At 46.1% G+C, this 19,790-nt stretch overlaps 1 protein-coding gene across 4 annotated transcripts in view; it reads right to left on the bottom strand.

Moving 5' to 3' along the window:
• LOC119961672 (diacylglycerol kinase beta) overlaps window positions 1-19,790 on the bottom strand; it is a 797,376-nt gene that overhangs the window by 616,827 nt on the left and 160,759 nt on the right. For 3 of the 4 annotated variants that reach the window (XM_038788967.1, XM_038788974.1, XM_038788981.1), the window contains exons 4-5: window positions 18,921-18,941; window positions 3,673-3,838 (exon numbers count right to left, since the gene is read on the bottom strand). In XM_038788967.1, the coding sequence (XP_038644895.1) occupies window positions 3,673-3,838; window positions 18,921-18,941 (187 nt within the window). The remainder of the gene's footprint in view (window positions 1-3,672; window positions 3,839-18,920; window positions 18,942-19,790) is intronic. The other variant, XM_038788971.1, reaches the window with a different exon arrangement.

The following is a 19,790-nucleotide window of genomic DNA, read 5'->3' as shown; positions in this document are numbered from 1 at the left end:
GCTGTATACTTCGGAGCCGCCGGAAGAACCGGAGGGGATGAAAAGGTTTCTGGACGGGTTAACATTCCCAACAGTTGGGGGGGGGGGGGGGGGGGGGGGAAGTGGAAGAGCTGGGGCCCCCGATTAGAGTAGAGGAGGTATTGGGGGCCTAAAGGCCATGCAGTCGGGGAAGTCCCCGGGGCCGGATGGATACCCAGTAGAGTTTTATAGGAAGTTCTCTGAGCTGGTGGGCCCGGTCTTGGCGAGGGTTTTCGATGAGGCAAGGGACAGAGGGACCCTGCCACCGACAATGTCACAAGCCACCATATCTCTGATATTGAAGCGGGGTAAAGACCCGGAGGTGTGCGGGTCCTACAGGCCAATCTCCCTGATTAATGTAGACGCCAAGCTCCTGGCAAAGGTACTGGCGGGTAGAATGGAGGACTGTGTACCGGAGGTGATTGGGGAGGATCAAACGGGGTTCGTGAAAGGTAGGCAGCTGGCGGCCAATCTGAGGAGATTGCTCAATGTGATAATGATGCCCCCGGCGGTTAGAGAGGTGGAGGTAGTGGTGGCAATGGACGCCGAGAAGGCCTTTGACCGGGTGGAGTGGGACTATCTATGGGAGGTGCTCGGACGGTTTGGGTTCGGGGAGGGATTGGTGGATTGGATCAAATTATTATATCAGGCCCCGAGGGCCAGCGTCAGGACCAACAGAGAAGTGTCGGAGTACTTTAGGTTGTACCGAGGGACCAGGCAGGGCTGCCCGCTCTCCCCGCTGCTGTTTGCGCTGGCCATAGAGCCGCTGGCGATTGCGCTGAGAGCCGCAGAGGGTTGGAAGGGGATGGTGAGGGGCGGGGTTGAACACAGGGTTTCTCTTTATGCAGAGGACCTGCTCCTATACGTGTCGGACCCAGTGGCCGGGATGGGAACTATACTGGGAATGCTGAGGGAGTTCGGCCAGTTCTCAGGATACAAATTAAATACGGTCAAGAGTGAAATGTTTGTGGTCCAGGCAAGGGGCCAGGAGAACAGATTGAGAGGGCTACCGTTTAGGCTAGTTGAGGAAAATTTCCGGTATTTGGGAATCCAGGTGGCACGAGACGGGGGAAGGCTGCATAAGTTAAATTTGGCCAGGGTGGTGGAGCAAATGAAGGGAGAGTTTCGGAGATGGGATGCACTCCCGCTGTCGCTGGCAGGGAGGGTGCAGACTGTAAAGATGACAATCCTCCCTCGATTTTTGTTTATTTTTCAGTGCCTCCCGATGGTCCGATCTCTAGCTCCCCAGTGATTTTTTTTTAATAAATGTTTTTTATTGGGTTTTTGATGAGTAAAATTCTCAGTGTGGGTTAAACCGGTGAGAAATTCCTCATGCCCAAAAGTGATTAAGTGACATTAGATAGCAGTAGGGCGTAGAATGTAAACTCCCAGCAAAACGCACCACAAATGACACTTACCTTATGTGTTTGGCTAATTTCTACTGTTATGCAATCTCCAACTTCATAGCTGCTTCTAGGGGGTGTATACACAAACTCCCACTACAGGCTTTCCTATTTCTTAATTCTCCATTACCTGTTTATTTTTCAAAATATACTCTCTTGACATCTTCTGGAAAGGCTTTACCCCTTATCACTAAGGTTTCCTTCCCATCTCCAATTTCCTATCTCTGTTGTTGACTTTATAACTGTGTTATATTAGATCCAAGCCCTGACTATCCTGCAGGCATGGCTCAGTCTTGGCCACCATGTGATACACTTCATTCCAATTTATTCCATATAGTTCCATGTGTTTGCATGAACAACTTTACTGGGTTACACACCCTAACCTGTCCTTCTGTCCTTATTTTTACTCATATCTCTTATTGCTCTTTTAGTTTAATTACTGTACTTGTTTAATTTTCCATTTACTTGCAGTACCTGGAGGACAATTACTCTCTTCCCTTGTGTTAGTTTTAACAGTTCTTTAAACTACTTTTTTCACCCGAGCACTCCGCACATTTATTAAAGCCCATGTGACTGCCCTCTCCCTTCCTCTTCTCCATCTATTTGTACTCATTCCTTTCTGTTAATTTTTATCAATTTAACTTTGATTTTGCTGTTTGATCATCAGGTCTGGCCTGGACTATTCTTCCTTTCCTTTTTCAACTATCAAAACATTTCACTGACCTTCTCTGATCCTCCCAAATACAGTACACATTTTGGAAATGCAAGCAACTTTTATTTACTTGACAGGTTAAAAAATAGTCTGAAACAGCAGCTTTGCAGCCAAATAATAAATCAAAATAGAGGGTCACGGCACGAAAATAAATAGGTTAACCTTTCTTATGTGACAACATCAAACGAATAAAAGGTCTGCCAAACAAGTGCTGTGACCCTAACAATTACAATGCCACACTCGTGCTAGAAATGCTAAATCACAATATTCTTTCATTAAAAATCATTCTTCACTAACTCCATTAGTCATCAGCACAGTAGCACAGTGGTTTCCTCCCACAAGTCTCAAAAGACGTGCTGTTAGATCATTTGGACATTCTGAATTCTTCAGCAGCACAGTAGCACAAGTGGGTAGCACTGTGGCTTCAAAGCGCCAGGGTCCCAGGCTCGATTCCCCGCTGGGTCACTGTCTGTGCAGAGTCTGCACGTTCTCCCCGAGTGTGCGTGGGTTTCCTCTGGGTGTCCGGTTTCCTCCCACAGTCCAAAGACGTGCAGGTTAGGTGGATTGGCCATGATAAATTGCCCTTCGTGACAAAAAAGGTTAGGCGGGGTTATTGGGTTATGGGTATAGGGTGGAAGTGAGGGCTTAAGTGGGTCGGTGCAGACTCGATGGGCCGAATGGCCTCCTTCTGCACTGTATGTTCTATGTCTATGTACTGTGTACAAGAGCCAGAATGTGGCGACTGGGGCATTTTCACAGTAATGTCATTGCAGTGTTAATGTCAGCCTACTTGTGAGAATAAAAATTATTATTTTCTAGCTAATGATCGCCCAGTCCCGCCAACGGCATACTACTGCTGCAGGTTCCCCGGGGTGGATTCCATGGGAAATCCCATTGACAGCAGTGGGACCAGAGGATCCTGCCATCGGCCAACGGCGGGCCATCTCTCACCATCGAGCAGCACACACGGGGAGGCCAGAGAATCTCATCAAATGTCTTCTTTAATTAAAAAAAGATTGTTCCTTAGACAAAACGAGAAAGTAATTGCCCATAACACAGAGGTGTGGTCAGGTTCTAATACTGTTTACTGTAACCATGAGAGATAGAGTGCTATGCTGAGCATTATGGAATAGTTCAACACACAATGACAATTTTTCCATGTACTGATGAATGTGTGTCAAAAGTTGAATCGTATTGATGCTTCGGAGCAAAATACATCAGCTGCCTTCAGAACTTAGGCAGATCATGTTCTTGGCAGTTTAGCTGCTAAATTAAAGATTTCAAATTTAGTTTTTAACTTTGTTTTCCAAAGGCACACTGTATGGCATAGTGTTAAACTATAAACAAATACAGAACAATAGCACAATAGTATCATTAACTAATACCTTTCCGAGCATTTGCAGACATTAGGTTCCCAACATTCCTGTAACCTAATAGCTAAATCCCCATTTTCAAGAGTAGCATTTGGGTCCTGTTTTTGACAGAAACCAAATTTAGCAATTTCAAGTCAAAGTGATAACACATTAATGTCATCCTTACCCAATAGATTAAACTGTGAATTGCTTGAGCCTTGCCTCTGGGATTCTGGCGAATTTTGGCATGTCTTCCTTTTAAAAGACATGAATAAGTGTTGACAAAGCTCCTCTGGGATTTCCACCTCCAGGTAGGTCTTCATGAATAACTTGAAGCCTTCATAATCTATAGGCTGGTAACAAGGGGAAAAAACTGATTGAAACAACAAGCATATAATAGCAACATTTAATTCAATAAAATATGAATGTATTGTTTAAAAAATATATATTTTTTGTTGAAGCTTTTAGTCTCGCTTCATCGGGACATTTTGTAAGAATACATATCCAAGGGAGACAACAAATTTATACTGTATGAGAAAGTGCTGATGGGTTGGCAAGTGGACTCTGATTTGTAGAGCTGTTTCCATGGACAGTTGATGGTGGCTGACAGTTAACTGCCAAGCATTATTTAAAATTTAAACCAGATAGCTTAACTGATTTGTCACAGCATTGCCCCGAGGAATGAACCAGAAAATGGCTGTCACTTACTTTGTTTAGCTGAAACAGGCACAACGTGTGTCATTTCTGTCTTTGGAAATTCTCAAAGGCTGGCGGATCATATCAAATAGCACGTCCCTTCTGCTGTTCGCAATGGGCAAGGTTCAGATCATACCCAACCAGCCCGGCTTGCAAAACTCAAAACAGTGTTCAAGATCAGATGTGATTTCATGATTGGATACCATTTGCTAAATGATCAGTGTGCCAACAATTATGCTGACAACAAATTTAAGACGGGCTCGCAGTGCGGTGCATTTGCATGTACAGGCAGCTACACATATTGATACACAGGGACCTGTTCTTTGCAGACAGAAAAAATACGTACACACATTGTGCCTGTTTCAGATGAACAAAATAGGAACAGCCATTCCTCAGGTTCATTCCTCAGGGCAACACCTTGACCAATTACTATCAAAGTGCTTGGATAAAATTCCAAGCAATGCTTGTGTGATGGGATGTATATTTTTCAGATTATATTTTCTGTTCAGTCAATGTGCGTGAGAGAGAGAGGAAAAGAGAGAGAGAGGAACAGAGAGCGAGAAAAAGAGAGGGGAAAATAAAAGGAAGAGAGGAGGGAGAGAGGACGAGAGGAAAAGAGGGGGGAGAGAGGAAAAGAGAGAGGAAAAGAGGAGGAAGAGAGGAGGAAGAGAGGAGACGGAGAGGAAAAGAGGCAGAGAGGAGAGAGAGGAGGGAGGAAAGAGGAGGGGGAGAGGAGAGAGGAGGGGGAGAGGAGAGAGAAGGGAGAGAGAAGAGAGGAGGGAGGGAGGAGAGAGGAGGGAGGGAGGGGAGGAAATAGGAGAGAGAGATGAGAGAGGGGAGTGCGAGAGAGAGGGGAGTGCGAGAGAGAGGGGAGTGCGAGAGAGAGGGGAGTGCGAGAGAGAGGGGAGTGCGAGAGAGAGGGGGGGGCGAGAGAGAGGGGGGCGAGAGAGAGGGGGGCGAGAGAGAGGGGGGCGAGAGAGAGGGGGGCGAGAGAGAGGGGCGGAGAGAGGGGGGCGAGAGAGAGGGGGCGAGAGAGAGGGGGACGAGAGAGAGGGGGCGAGAAGAGAGGGGGCGAGAGAGAGGGGGCGAGAGAGAGTGGGGGGAGAGAGAGTGGGGGGAGAGAGAGTGGGGGGAGAGAGAGTGGGGGGAGAGAGAGTGGGGGGAGAGAGAGTGGGGGGGAGAGAGAGTGGGGGGAGAGAGAGTGGGGGGAGAGAGAGTGGGGGGAGGAGAGAGTGGGGGGAGAGAGAGTGGGGGGAGAGAGAGTGGGGGGAGAGAGAGTGGGGGGGAGAGAGAGTGGGGGGAGAGAGAGTGGGGGGAGAGAGAGTGGGGGGAGAGAGAGTGGGGGGAGAGAGAGTGGGGGAGAGAGAGTGGGGGGAGAGAGAGTGGGGGAGAGAGAGTGGGGGGAGAGAGAGTGGGGGGAGAGAGAGTGGGGGGAGAGAGAGTGGGGGGAGAGAGAGTGGGGGAGAGAGAGTGGGGGAGAGAGAGTGGGGGAGAGAGAGTGGGGGGAGAGAGAGTGGGGGGAGAGAGAGTGGGGGGAGAGAGAGTGGGGGGAGAGAGAGTGGGGGGAGAGAGAGTGGGGGGAGAGAGAGGGGGGGAGAGAGAGAGGGGGGAGAGAGAGAGGGGGGAGAGAGAGAGGGGGGAGAGAGAGAGGGGGAGAGAGAGAGGGGGGAGAGAGAGAGGGGGGAGAGAGAGAGGGGGGAGAGAGAGAGGGGGAGAGAGAGTGGGGGGAGAGAGAGTGGGGGGAGAGAGAGTGGGGGGAGAGAGAGTGGGGGGAGAGAGAGTGGGGGGAGAGAGAGTGGGGGGAGAGAGAGTGGGGGGAGAGAGAGTGGGGGGAGAGAGAGTGGGGGGAGAGAGAGTGGGGGGAGAGAGAGTGGGGGGGAGAGAGAGTGGGGGGAGAGAGAGTGGGGGGAGAGAGAGTGGGGGGAGAGAGAGTGGGGGAGAGAGAGTGGGGGGAGAGAGAGTGGGGGGAGAGAGAGTGGGGGAGAGAGAGTGGGGGAGAGAGAGTGGGGGGAGAGAGAGTGGGGGGAGAGAGAGTGGGGGGAGAGAGAGTGGGGGGAGAGAGAGTGGGGGGAGAGAGAGTGGGGGGAGAGAGAGTGGGGGGGAGAGAGAGTGGGGGGGAGAGAGAGTGGGGGGGAGAGAGAGTGGGGGGAGAGAGAGTGGGGGGGAGAGAGAGTGGGGGGAGAGAGAGTGGGGGGAGAGAGAGTGGGGGGGAGAGAGAGTGGGGGGAGAGAGAGTGGGGGGAGAGAGAGTGGGGGGAGAGAGAGTGGGGGGAGAGAGAGTGGGGGGAGAGAGAGTGGGGGGAGAGAGTGCGGGGAGAGAGAGTGGGGGGAGAGAGAGTGGGGGGAGAGAGAGTGGGGGGAGAGAGAGTGGGGGGAGAGAGAGTGGGGGGAGAGAGAGTGGGGGGAGAGAGAGTGGGGGGAGAGAGAGTGGGGGGAGAGAGAGTGGGGGGAGAGAGAGTGGGGGGAGAGAGGGCAGAGAGATGGGAGAGGGAGGGAGGAGAGAGGGAGGGAGGAGAGAGGGAGGGAGGAGAGAGGGAGGGAGGAGAAAGAAGGGAGGAGAGGGAAGGGAGGAGAGGGAAGGGAAGAGAAAGAAGGGAGGAGAGAGAAGGGAGGAGAGAGAAGGGAGGAGGGAGGAGAGAGAAGGGAGGAGAGAGAGAGAGAGAGAGAGAGAGTGGAGAGAGGAGAGAGGTAGGAGCGAAGAGAGGGGTAAGAGGCAGACAATTAAATAGGGGAAAGGTTACTCGAGAAATGTTGTTGTGAGGTATGAGAGGTGAAAGGATAAAGGTGTGAGGTTTGTGCATTTGTAATGAGAGGTTATGTCGAGTTGTTAAAATTAATTTACGGGGATGTGGATGTCACTGGTTAGGCCAGCATTTATTGTCCAGCCCGAATTGCCCTCGAGAAGATAGTAGTGAGCTGCCTTCTTGAACCACTGCAGGGAGGAAGTTGCAGGGCTTTGATCCAATTTCATTGAAGGAATGGCGATATATTTCCAAGTCAGGAAGGCGAATAACCTGGAGCGAAACTTATCCAGTTGATGGTCTTCCCACGTGTCTGCTTCCCTTGTCTTTCTGGATGATAGGACCTTGGGTTTGGTAGGTGCTGCCAGAGGAACCTTGGTCTGGGACTTGAGAAGCTGTTTTCAGCTTTTGTTTTCAGTTTTGAATTGAATGCACCCTGTGTTAAAAAAGTCTTTAATTTAGGAAACGGTTTGTTTTTAAACCTCCTTTTGGAATTCCAAATTAAAGTGGAAGTGTCTGAGAAGTTTAGGTGCACCTTTATTAAAATGACAACAATTCCTTGACTTGGGTAGTTTTTTTTAGTATTTATTGGATTTTTGTGTTTAACATCCACAAGAGACTGCGGTAAAAAAGTTTAATTATTTACTTTTGACCAAGCATTTTCTAGGGGGTTTGGGGGGGGGGGGGGGGGGGGGTGGAGAGAGAGGGAGGTTATTCTGCACAACTGTTTTAATTGTGCAACTTTTATTTTGCGTGCTTAGCTTTATTTCTCTTTTTAATAAATCTTTTAATTGTTTTAAATTCTAAAGATGCTATGCTTTTGAGATCAGTAGCTCTTACTCCTCATTTTCACAATTAAACCAAAAATGATTTAAGCTGAGCAAGAAAGACTTTACTCCGGGGTCTGGCTTTCTCAGCAATAACATCAGCTGTGGTTATAAAACAGTTAACTATCAGTCACAATGAACTGTGTCTTCTCCATAGCAGCGCCTCTACCAATCGAAGTCCACTTGGCAACCAGTCAGCACTCTCTTCTTATACAGTATAAATTCATCATCTCCCTTGGATTTGTATTCTTGCGAAATGTCCTGATGAGTGCACGATGAAAGGTTTTGACAAAAAAATGTATTGTTTTCAGCAATACTCAAGACCTGTAGTACCAAATGACAAGTATATAAGTACTAAAAAATTACAAGTTGAATCACGAGTGAAATTTATTAGAAAAAAAACATCTCTTTACTGGGTCACAAGTTTTTGGCACCGGTTTTAATCACTTCCACAAAAATATTTAGATGTCGTAATAGACAATCAAATGCCAGAGTATAAATGTTCCTATTCATGGGACTTGAATCATTGTGATGCTCGATATTTTTGTGTGAACAGAGCACAATTTATTTACAATGTATTTAAGGAAAGAAATGCAGTCATTATCATAAAATTAATGCTGTATTTCGTGACAAAAAGTACTCAAAATTGTAGTTTGCATGACAGAAGGAAAAGGCAGTGAAAATGACAATCAAAGCTATGGATCAGGAATTGATTACTGATTCTTCTGGCTAGTTGGTTCATATTAAAGCAATTGTTATTATCAGAAGAGTCCATTAGCTAATTACACCTTTCATCTCGATATTAATTTTATCATAGAGCTGTTCAAATATAAACTTCCTGCTCTAATAGTTTTAAGTTCTTCATCGGGAAGCTGCACTGTATGCAAAAGAGTAAATAAACCATCACAAAACATAATCAGTGACAAGTAGTAACATTTTAAAATAATGCTTACAAAATCCACATTACACTGTGAATCTGATAGTTATAAATACATTCTGATACAAAGACATCACATTTTTAAAAATCCTATGAGTACATCCAAAACTGTACATATAATTTTTAAAAATCATGTGAGTGAAAAACAATAGCACAATCTTAAGAGTCGAGATTCATTCTCTCAATTTTTCAGTGTAATTTCTTGCCCTTCTTTAGATTACCACGGAACATATGATATTGGATAAAAGCAAACTACTGGATGCTGGAATCTGAAATGAAAGAGAAAATGCTGGAAAATCTCAGCAGGTCTGGCAGCATCTGTAGGAAGAGAAAAGAGCTAACATTTAGAGTCCGATGACTCTTTGTCAAAGCTAACAGACAGAAAGTGGGAAATATTTATACTGTGGAGTGAGAATGAAAGATGAGTCATAGCCACAGAAACCCAGGGAAACCGGGTGCTAATGGCCACAGATACCAAGGTAAAAGAGTGTTAATGGCAGTCCCCAGAGAACAAAAGATGCGAAAGGCCAAACAGAAGAGAAACTATCAGAAGATGAACTGTAGATGTGGGGGGGGAGGGGAAGGGGCAAGCAAAGAGGAGACAGGTTAAGGAACGATGGATAAGATTGGGGGGTGGGGGGGGGGTGTTAAATATATATTAAGAAAGAAAGAGAAGGGGATTAAGACACTAAAAGATTTGTTTCTTAGGGATCGCTTTGCAGGATTGAAGGAGCTGGAAGCGAAGTATGAGCTGGAGCAGGGGGAAATGTTTAGATACATGCAGGTTCGAAATTTTGCCAGAAAGGAGATAGAGCTTCTCAGTGGAGACGGCCTCCACATTGCTGGAGGAGGTGCTGACGACAGGGGGACTGGAGAAGGGGGTAGTGTCACGGTAACGCGCTAATCACGTTCATATGCTTTGGTCCTGTCCAACGCTACTGGAAGTAGGTTTTTAGGGTAATTTCTAAAGTGGTGCATGTGAAACAGACCCGGGCCCCCGGGAGGCCATATTCGGGATGTCAGACCAGCCAGGATGGAAACGGGTGCAGAGGAGGATGTTGTAGCCTTTGCCTCGTTGATTGCCCGAAGGCGAATTCTGATAGGTTGGAGAGCAGCCTCTCCAACCTGGCGTGGCAGGGGACCTGTTGGAATTCTTGACTCTTGAGAAGGTTAAGTTTGAACTGAGGGGAAGGATGGAGGGGTTCTACAATTCATGGGCATTATTCATTACGCACTTTCAAGAACTGGATAACATCGAACATTAGTTGGGGCGGGTGGGTGGGAGGGTTGGGGGGAGGGGTTACTGGCAACTATGGCTGATCCCTAATTCCTTTGTCATTTGTTTGTGTGAACATGCGGGCTAATGTTTGGGGTTTGCTGGGAGGATGGGATCATTGTTATTGATATGGAGATTGATATATTTGTTACTGATTATTGTTTATTGTTGGTGGGTGTAAATTTGGGAGAAAATGTGAAAGAGGAGAATAAAAAATATTTTTTTAAAAAGAAAGAAAGAAATGGTAAAAGACAGTTAAAATGAAATGGGATAAAAACAAATGGGTCGAGGTGGGAGAGCTGATCATCTGACGTTGTTGAATTCGATGTTGAGACCGGAAGGCTGCAGTGTACCTAGCCGGAAGATGAGATGTTGTTCCTCCAGTTTGCGTTGAGCTTCACTGGAACATGGCAGCAGACCAAGAACAGACATGTGGGCATGAGTGCAAGGTCTTTTGTTTAAATGGCAAGCAACAGGAAGGTCAGGATCCTGAATGCGCACAGACTGAAGATGCTCAGCAAAGCGATCACCCAATCTGCGTTTGGTGTCTCCGATATAGAGGAGACCACATTGGGAGCAGCGAATGCAGTAGAAGGGGGAAGCAAAGAGGAGAAAGGTTAAGGAAAGGTGGATAAGATTGGAGGGGTGGGGGGGGGGGGGGGGGGGGGGGGGTTTAAAGGAAATTGGAGCAGAGTAGGCCATTCAGCCTCTCGTGCCTGGACCACCATTCAATTAGATTATGACTGATCTTCTATCTCAAACCATTTTCCTGCACTATCCGCATATCCCTTGATATCTTTTATATACAGAAATCTACCAATTTCAGTCTTGAACATACTCAGGGCAATAGCACCTCCTCCACCATTGTCCTCAACACTGGGACCCCACAAGGATGTGCGTTCAGTCATCTACTGTACTCCCTATACACACATGACTGTGTGGCAAGATTCAACTCCAACTCAATCTATAGGTTTGCGGCTGATACGACTGGTGGGCCGTATCTCAAACAACGCCGAATCAGACTACAGAAGGGAGATAAATCACTTGGTTGCATGGTGTACCGAAAACAATCTCTCTCTAAATGTCAAAAAGACCAAGGAACTGATCATCGACTTCAAGAAGCGTAGCACGACACACACTCCCGTTTGCATCAATGGCTCCGAAGTGGAGATGGTCAATAGCTTTAAGTTCCTGGGGGTCACCATCACCAACACTCTGTCCTGGTCCATTCACGTTGATGCAATAGTCAAGAAAGCCCAACGACGTCTCTACTTATTATTATTATCACTTCCTACGGAAGCTAAAGAAATTCGGCATGTCTGTATCGCCTCTCACAAACTTCTGCAGATGTGCCACAGAGAGCATCCTATCCGGCTGCATCACAGCTTGGTATGGCAACTGCTCGGTCCAAGTTCACAAGAAACTGCAGAGTGTGGTGAACTCAGCATCACACAAGCTTGCCACCCTCCCATTGATTCTGTATACACCTCCCGCTGCCTCAGGAAGGCAGACAGCATTATCAGAGACCCCCTCACATCCAGGCCTTCCTCCAGACCCTTCTATCAGGCAGAAGGAAGTCTGAAAACCCGCACATCCAGACATAGGAACAGCTTCTTCCCCACAACTACAAGACTCCTCAATGACTCTCCCTCAGACTGATCTGTTCCCTGTAAGAACACTATTCACAACGCCCTAAGCAGCTCTTGCTCATGTAATGGCTTTGTTTGGCCCCTTGTAACCAATCACGGTTTGTCGATGTACCATTTGTCAATGTACTCTGTTGATTTTTTTTTCAGTACATTTTACAGTATATATGTATTGTGTACGTTCCCTCGGCCGCAGAAAAATACTTTTCACTATATTTCGGTACATATGACAATAAATCAAATCAAATCAAATCAAATCAATCTCCACAAGTTCTCTGGGCAAGAGAATTTCAAAGGCTCACCATCCATTTAAGTGAAGAAATTTCTCATCATCTAATTCCTAAATAGTCTACCCCTTATTTTGAGATGGTCCCCAGATTCCAGACCCCCCCTGCTGCCAGGGGAAATATCCTTCCTGCATCTTTCCTGTCAAGACCTGAAGGAATTTTGTATGTTTCAATGAGATCACCTTATTTCTTCTAAACTCTGGAAAAAAGAGCCCAGACTCCTCAATTTTTCCTCAGTATAATAATAATAATAATAAAAAATAATACCGATAATCCCGCCATTCCAGGGATTAATTTGGTGAATCTTCATTGCACTCCCTCTGGTATATCCTTCCTTTGGTAAAGAATTCAAAACTGTACATAACACTCCAGTTGCAGTCTCACCAAGGCTCTGTACAATTGCAGCAAGGCTTCTTCACTCCTGTCAATCCTCTTGTAACAAGGGCCAAACTACCATTTGTCTTCCTAATTGCTTGGTGTTCCTGCATGTTAACTTTCAGAGACTCATCTCCAAGGACACCCAGGTCTCTTTGGACATCAACACTTCCCAATCTCTCATCATTTAAGAAATACTTCACATTTGTCCAATCTCTCACCATTTAAGAAACACTCTGCTTTTGTTTTTCCTACTGAAGTGGATAACTTTACATTTTTTCACATTATATTTCATCCTCCATGTTCTCGAATACTCCATTAAATGCCCACTGCAGTGAAATAAAAAGCAATAGTATTGCAGTTCAAGTCAGTTTTCACTTTGGTTGAAGTCATGGATTTAACTGTGCCCATCCCAAATCTGCTAGCCATAAAAGCACCTTTTGCAATTAAAATCTGTGAAAAACAAACACAAACATCTGAATATACTGACAGTGTCTCAAAACTGGCTATCTGAAAACTGGAGCTTTTCAAAAACAAGACATTTTTATAAGCAGCCATGCACCAATTATAATTGTTGTTAAATAAGTAGAATACCATACTGGGACAATTTGACTAGGTGCTGCAGTGGTGTGCCAGACTATTTATCAGCTTTGCATAGTCTTTTCCTGCACCCTGAGAACCTGTGACAACACATGATCCTGCCTGAGCTGATCGGCCCACTCCAACCAGTCAGCCTTACTTAGCTTCTTATTTATTTTTTTCCAAACATGATTTCTTCACCATTGGAGAGTCTTTCTTCAAACTTTAATAAAAAGAAACATATTCACATGAATTTTTGTGTATTAACTGAATTAAGATCGTGATTGACTGACTTCCTTCTGCACTGTAACAATTTTGTGAAAGTAGCAAGATCCAAAATCTGGCAAGGACCCGTTCTCGAGGTTGCCTGGTTCGAGCGGCACTGCACCTGTACATTCACAGCATTTCATGCATACTTTGTTAAAACTATTTCTTCCTTTTGTTTCTTTTCTTGAAGCTTGTGCCACATACTGGGGTACAATTCATGAGTGGCAACAACATTCTACAACCTCAATAATGAACCATTTTTATGTCTGAAACGGGAAAGTAATTTCCAGCAAGCTACTGAGCAGCAGGACGTAACCAAGCCCAAACTTGTTGTCGTCTGCTGTGTTCAGGCATAGACAATTCCCACTAAAGTTAGTTGACGTCTGCTGTTCAGGCATAGACAATTCCCACTAAAGTTAGTTGACGTCTGCTGTTCAAGCATAGACAATTCCTATTAAAGCTACTTGACTGAATAACCATCCGGAGGGGGGAGCCTAATATACCTTGCTTCGGTGCCCAATTAAAGAACATATGCTTTCTTTCCCACCTTATCCACCTGTCCTGCCACCTTCAGGGACCTGTGGACATGCACCTCAATGTCTCTCATTTCCTCTACCCCTCCCAATATACTCTCATTTCTGTATTCCCTTACGTTGCTTGTCCTCCGCAAATGCATTACCTCACACTCCTCCGGATTGAATTCCATTTGCCACTTTTGCACCCACTCTATCAAACTATTGATATAATTTTTGAGACAGCAGCCATCTCTTCACAGCCAATTTTTTGTGCAATCTGCAAATTTCTGAATCAGGCCTCCCACACTTAATTCTAAATCATTAACATGTACACCAAACAGCAAGTGACCCAACACTGAGCCCAGGGGTAGGAAAGCGAGCATCAGAACAATTTCAGATGCCAAGCCCAATATTCTGACAGTCCCAGCATTCTTCTGCACAACACTCCTCTGACCAACACACTTCTATCAATTCCTCTCTCTTCAGGCGCCTCTTCAAATCCCCATCAGGAAAGCCTCATTGTCCACCCTTCACAAATGTGGTCCTTTTCTAGCCATTTCTAACAGTCTTCACTCTGCCATCTTTCCCTGTAAGTGAGGAGAGTATAGACTTCGGGGAGAAGCACAGACCAAGTTGAGCAGATGAATGAGGTGGTGCTCTTAGCCCAGGAAACTGCAGATGCCAGCAATGACTTGCCACAAAAGCCTGAGCCTCATGAGGTAGCAGTGCTCACAGATCAAGAGACCTGATCCTCTACCTGTAAACATCAAGGTGGAAAGGGTCTCCACCTTTGAACTTGATCTATCCCTCCTTCAGGAACCAGCTGCAAATTCTTGCCTGCCCCAACTTACTGCTGAAACTGCCTATTCTGCTCACAGGCAAATCTTTAACTCACTATCATGAGATCAGCTACGTCTGGTCCATCCTCATTAAATCTTCATCTGGACTGTTTGGAAAGAAACTGCTAGTCTGTCTACAGACCGATCTTTAACTGAACTGTAGCGAGAGCAGCTGCTCGTCTTCTGTTCACATCCCAATCTAAAGCTAACTTGAAACCCCGAAACCTGACTGCTTCAGCTGAGGCACCTCCCATTAACAACCTCATCTCACTCAGCTGAAAACAATGTATCCAATGATCTACTCCCCAGGGAACCCTCTTATTATAAACAAAAGTCCATTAGCCCAAATGCTTTAATTGCACCTCTTGTAGCCACAAAGATTGACTGACTTGCAAACCATGGTTTTTAAAAACGCTACTGCAGCAGTTGCAGTTACATTTTAACTCAGGCTTTTAAACTTACTGCACAAAATACATATATTTCCGAAATTCCTACATTAATCACAACATGCCCAAAAGGCTAAATCACAAATTTAAACTTAACCACATCCAAGTGCTAGAAAATGTGCTTTTGATGGGACATTCAAATGCTGCTGCCTGCATCAAGTGCCTGAAAGTGTTTGAGAAGAGAGACCTGCCACACCCGAGAATCCTCAAAGCAGAAGCCCTCTTTACTCTGCCATCTCAATAGGACCATGTGGTGACTGTGCACCTCGACAATACCCGTGTTCTGGTCATAGATCTGATCACCTTCCTCGCCAGGTACCATGACAAGGTTAGAAACTGCTTGGAGGTTAAGGATGCCTTCGGAATCTGGACCATCAAACATCAGGTCAAGATGACACTCACAAACAATGGGAAGGGAGTAATCCAACACCCTCCTTCCAGCTTCACTATCAGGGGAAGCTGTGGCTATCTCATCTACACAGGCAGCCCAAGGTTTGTCCCTCCTGCGGGAAATCCAGCCATGTGGCGACCAAATGCAGGGTTCTCATCTGCAAAAACTGCAAGCAGGAAGGACATCATATAAAAGACTACAAGTAGACTAAATGCTGCAATCTGTGTGGCGGAGCAGGCCATCTCCACACGACCTGTCCCAAATATGGCCTTCCTTCGCACAGGCGAAAGCCAGGAAGAGCCAAGCAGATGGAATGGCCAGCCTAACGACCACCAAGGCGACATGTAAACCTCCAGCTAGCAAAGCCTTCAGCCTGCAGAATGGGACAAAGTGGAAGACAAGGGGAAAGGGAAGAGGCAGGCAGTTGGCGGTCGAACAACATCACATTTCCCGCATCTCCCACATCTCAGCAGACCAAACCAATGGGGGAGAAACCATCAGAGGGCCAGATGGTGTCGGCTTGACAGCTGGTGATGAGGAACACAAAGAAGGGTAAAATGGCCCAGCTCCCCCCCACTCTCCCCCTCCCCCCCCCCCCCCCATTACCCCTACAAGTGAGCAGGAAGAGACCAGACCCATCCGACACAGGCGACAAAGGCAGCTGCACTTCAGAGGAGGATGAAAATGGGCATCTAGAGAAGAAGCGGAAAAGCTCTGGGGTTTGGTGAAGGAGACACCAGAGCTCCAGGGCATCGGAAACAACGATGTGACCCCAGCGCACCCCAACTCCAACCCCAAAGAGAGGGGACATGCACATCCCAGCTCCGGGAAGTTGGGAGCAACAGCAGCCCTACAGGGGGATGGATCGCAGAGACGGTTGCAACAGAGGAAGTGAAGGCATCTGGATGGAACAATCCAAATGGGAAGATTCAGAACAGTTTCCTCAGCCAATCCAAAGTGAGGCTATTCATGGACACTATGGGGACGCAGAAACTGACAAATGGACTAGAACTGTCAAAGACGACTCGTCTGGTAAGCAGCAAGATACGTTAAAATGGGAATAAAGATCACTTCCATTAACATGCGCAGTGTTAAATCCATTATGCAATGTTTTGCCACTTTGGATTACCTTGCCTGGGTCAAAGCCGACCTGCTGTTTCTACAGGAGTGTGTGATACCGTACCTCAGCTCCTGCAGGAAGCGGTACCGTTGGTGGTCTCAAGCACCATCAACCTTGTCAGGAGGAAATGGCTCACATTCCTCTGGCCAGGATATTCTGCTGCGTGGGGACTTACTTGAACAAGGATGCTCCACTCCAGTTAATTAACTTGCATGCCTCGTCTCAATGCAGCAAGTGGCTGGTTGTCCTTCAGCACCTTCCATTGATGCTGACCATTTCCAGGCTGTCATTCTGAGCAGTGACTTCAACTGCATCACTGATACAGCTAGACGATCCGGCAGTGCCGACAGCGAAATGGACGTCTCATCCAGACTCCTGATGGAAACAGTAGAAGATTCCAAGCTGCACAACACCATTAGCAGCCCTGCAGATAGAGCGCAGTGTAGATATACCTGGACACCGATCTGCCTGCTCCAGGAGAGACTTCCTGTTTGTGTCGGGAGCTTTCACGTACAATGTCAAGCCAGTGTTCATCTCTGACCGCTGCTTCCTACTGGTCGACTGTCACCTACAGAAGGACCAGAGGTTTGGCAGGAGATCATGGAAGCTGAATGTAAAACACTTGACCCCAGAGAACATTGAGGAACTCGAGAGAGATTACAAAGGTCGGAGAACCGGGAGACACCTTTTTAAAGTTTTATGACACACAGCTGGAAGGCCTCAAAAGAGAACATCCTGGTCCCCAGGGAACGGAGCTGGAGCGGACTCGGAGAGGCAGGGCACTGACGTTGTAATTATTCCTGAATATCAGACTGTAAAATTACTTGGATTATTAATGTTAACAGGGTTTTGACCCACTACATGAATTACATTCAAAACAAAGGCATAAGCAGCTTAATTTTCCCATGGCATGTGTGCAGATAATATTTTTTTCCCCAGAACAAATGGAGATCCCAATTTTCTCTAAAATAAAGAAAAAACACTGGTCAAATTATGTCTAGTCAGTATTTCAATGATCAAATCATGTTATTGATACAGTCAGAGAAAAGACAATGGCAGGGATTTTCTGCTCCCATTCGTGTCGGACGGGTTCAGCAATGAATGTGGAACATTTTGTCAGAAGGTGAAAGTTTCATTTCACGTCAATGTAAATGGAGGAAGGGATCATCCCCTACCCACTCCCCCGTCAGTGGTGGGCCACGTCTCTTGTCGTTCAACACCAGGAGCCTCATTGTAAGAAGTTAGTATCTCATCACCAGGCCCATTCGCTGAAATTATCCTTCCACGCCAAATAACACACCCATAGCAGCATGATGTCAGAACAACGTGAAGCACAACTGGTCTCAGGAGGTGTGCATCTGCGAACAGTTCTCCTGCAGAGGGCTTGCTCATAGGGAAAGAGCGACACCAGAGGGTGCACCAGGATGGTGTACCTTGGTTTTTTTAAATAAATAAATTAACAGTACCCAATTATTTTTTTCCCCCATTAAGGGGCAATTTTGGATGGGCACTCCACCTACCCTGCACATCTTTGGGTTGTGGGGGCAAAATTCACGCAAACACGGGGAGAATGTGCAAACTCCACACGGACAGTGATCCAGGGCCGGGATCGAACCCGGGACCTCGGCGACGTGAGGCAGCAGTATTCGGAAGGGAACAAAAGGTGCTATGATTTACCATCTGAGCTCACCACAGGGATTAAGTGAGCCAGACGGATTTCCCACGCTGATGGGAGGCTGCCCTTTGGTCTCTGGTGTTTGGTCTGCCCCCCCCCCCCCAGTTCCGCGTGCAACTTACAGAATTGCCCCGCCAGCTCTCCCGCATGCAACTGACAGAATTGCCCCGCCAGCTCTCCCGCGTGCAACTGACAGAATTGCCCCGCCAGCTCTCCCGCGTGCAACTGACAGAATTGCCCCGCCAGCTCTCCCAACAGTGGGCGAGACCCATCAGTGTGACAAAATCCAAGCCTACTTTAATATTGAACCTATGAAACACAAAATAAAAGCATGTTTTCGCCATGCACTATTCACTTTTTTTTTTATTCACAGACCATCTGCTTGAATAGGAATCCTCAAATTCTACATTAACAATTACTCACTGAACCTTTTCAGTTCCCTACCCATGTAAAGACTGCAACATTATTTGTGTTTATTCAATTGAGTTAACAGCACAGCCTGCATCAAAACCTCATTAAATAATGGAACAGCAGCTAACGTGGAGCTATACTGATCATTTATTAAACCCAAACATGTTCACTTCTGATCGTTGTGACCTTATTTAAGAGTTAGGAAAGTGTACGGGTTGCAGATGATGTTGTGTCTTTCTACCACTTGCATCAGCTTCAGTGACTCAGTTCCAATAAAGTTTCAAACTGATGGCATTGAAATCTTTGTAAATCATATAAAAATGTTGAGAGATTAAATGCAAAGTGAAAGGTAAAATATTAGCAGCAAACATTGAAGGTAAAAACAATAAAAGTAACATGCATGCTTACTTGATTTAGAATATCTTGCTTCTGCAGAGTTGTGTGAATTGAAGGACAGACAGAAAGAAAGAAAGGAAGAAATAGGTTATTGAACAGTAATAGATAGATTTGCAAATTAACAGAAATTGTTGATAGAGGTGAGTTATTTTTTTCAGAACATTAAGTATATTGTATCTGTACAGATGTGTGCTAAACATGGTGGGACAGTAGGACCATGTTTTACTGATGAGAAATTACACATTTGTAGGGGCACTCTCACCCTGAATAGTATTTGGCAAGAATCTTGCTAACACATGCAATGATTTCAGTTGATGCATTCTTGCTTTTCTTTATATACTCATAAACAACACTAATGAAACTGAAAGGTTAACAGGACTTGCACTTACATCATGACCAGACAGTCCAAAATGTTTTACAGTCAATAAAATATTTTTGAACAGCAGACATAGTTGTAATGTCGGAAACGTGGCAGCCAACTTAGCACAGTAAACTCCCACAAACAACATAGTGATAATGACCAGATAATCTGATTCTTGTGATGCTGACTGAGGGATAAATATTGTCCAGGACAAACCCTGCTCTCCATTGAAATTGGATCGTGGGTTCTTTTACATCCTCCTGAAAGGGTAGACAGGGTCTTGTTTTAATGACTCACCCATGGAACAGCACCATCAAGAGAGCAGCACTCTCTCAGTAACTACAGTGGAATGCCAGCCTTGAGTTTGTGCTCCAGGGAACTTGCGCCGACAACTTACACTCTCAAAGGCGAGGAAGCTACCAACTGAGCCATGGCTGACACTGCAACAATGCCGCTGGCATAAAGCTCTTATGGCATCTTTCAGTTTTATCTTCATTAATTTTAAATGCACGATCGTTCTT

The sequence above is a fragment of the Scyliorhinus canicula genome, chromosome 2 (genome assembly GCF_902713615.1).
Source record: "Scyliorhinus canicula chromosome 2, sScyCan1.1, whole genome shotgun sequence".
Taxonomy (NCBI): Eukaryota; Metazoa; Chordata; class Chondrichthyes; order Carcharhiniformes; family Scyliorhinidae; genus Scyliorhinus; species Scyliorhinus canicula.
Note: the sequence above shows the minus strand (reverse complement) of the source record. Positions and strands in the feature narration are given on the sequence as shown.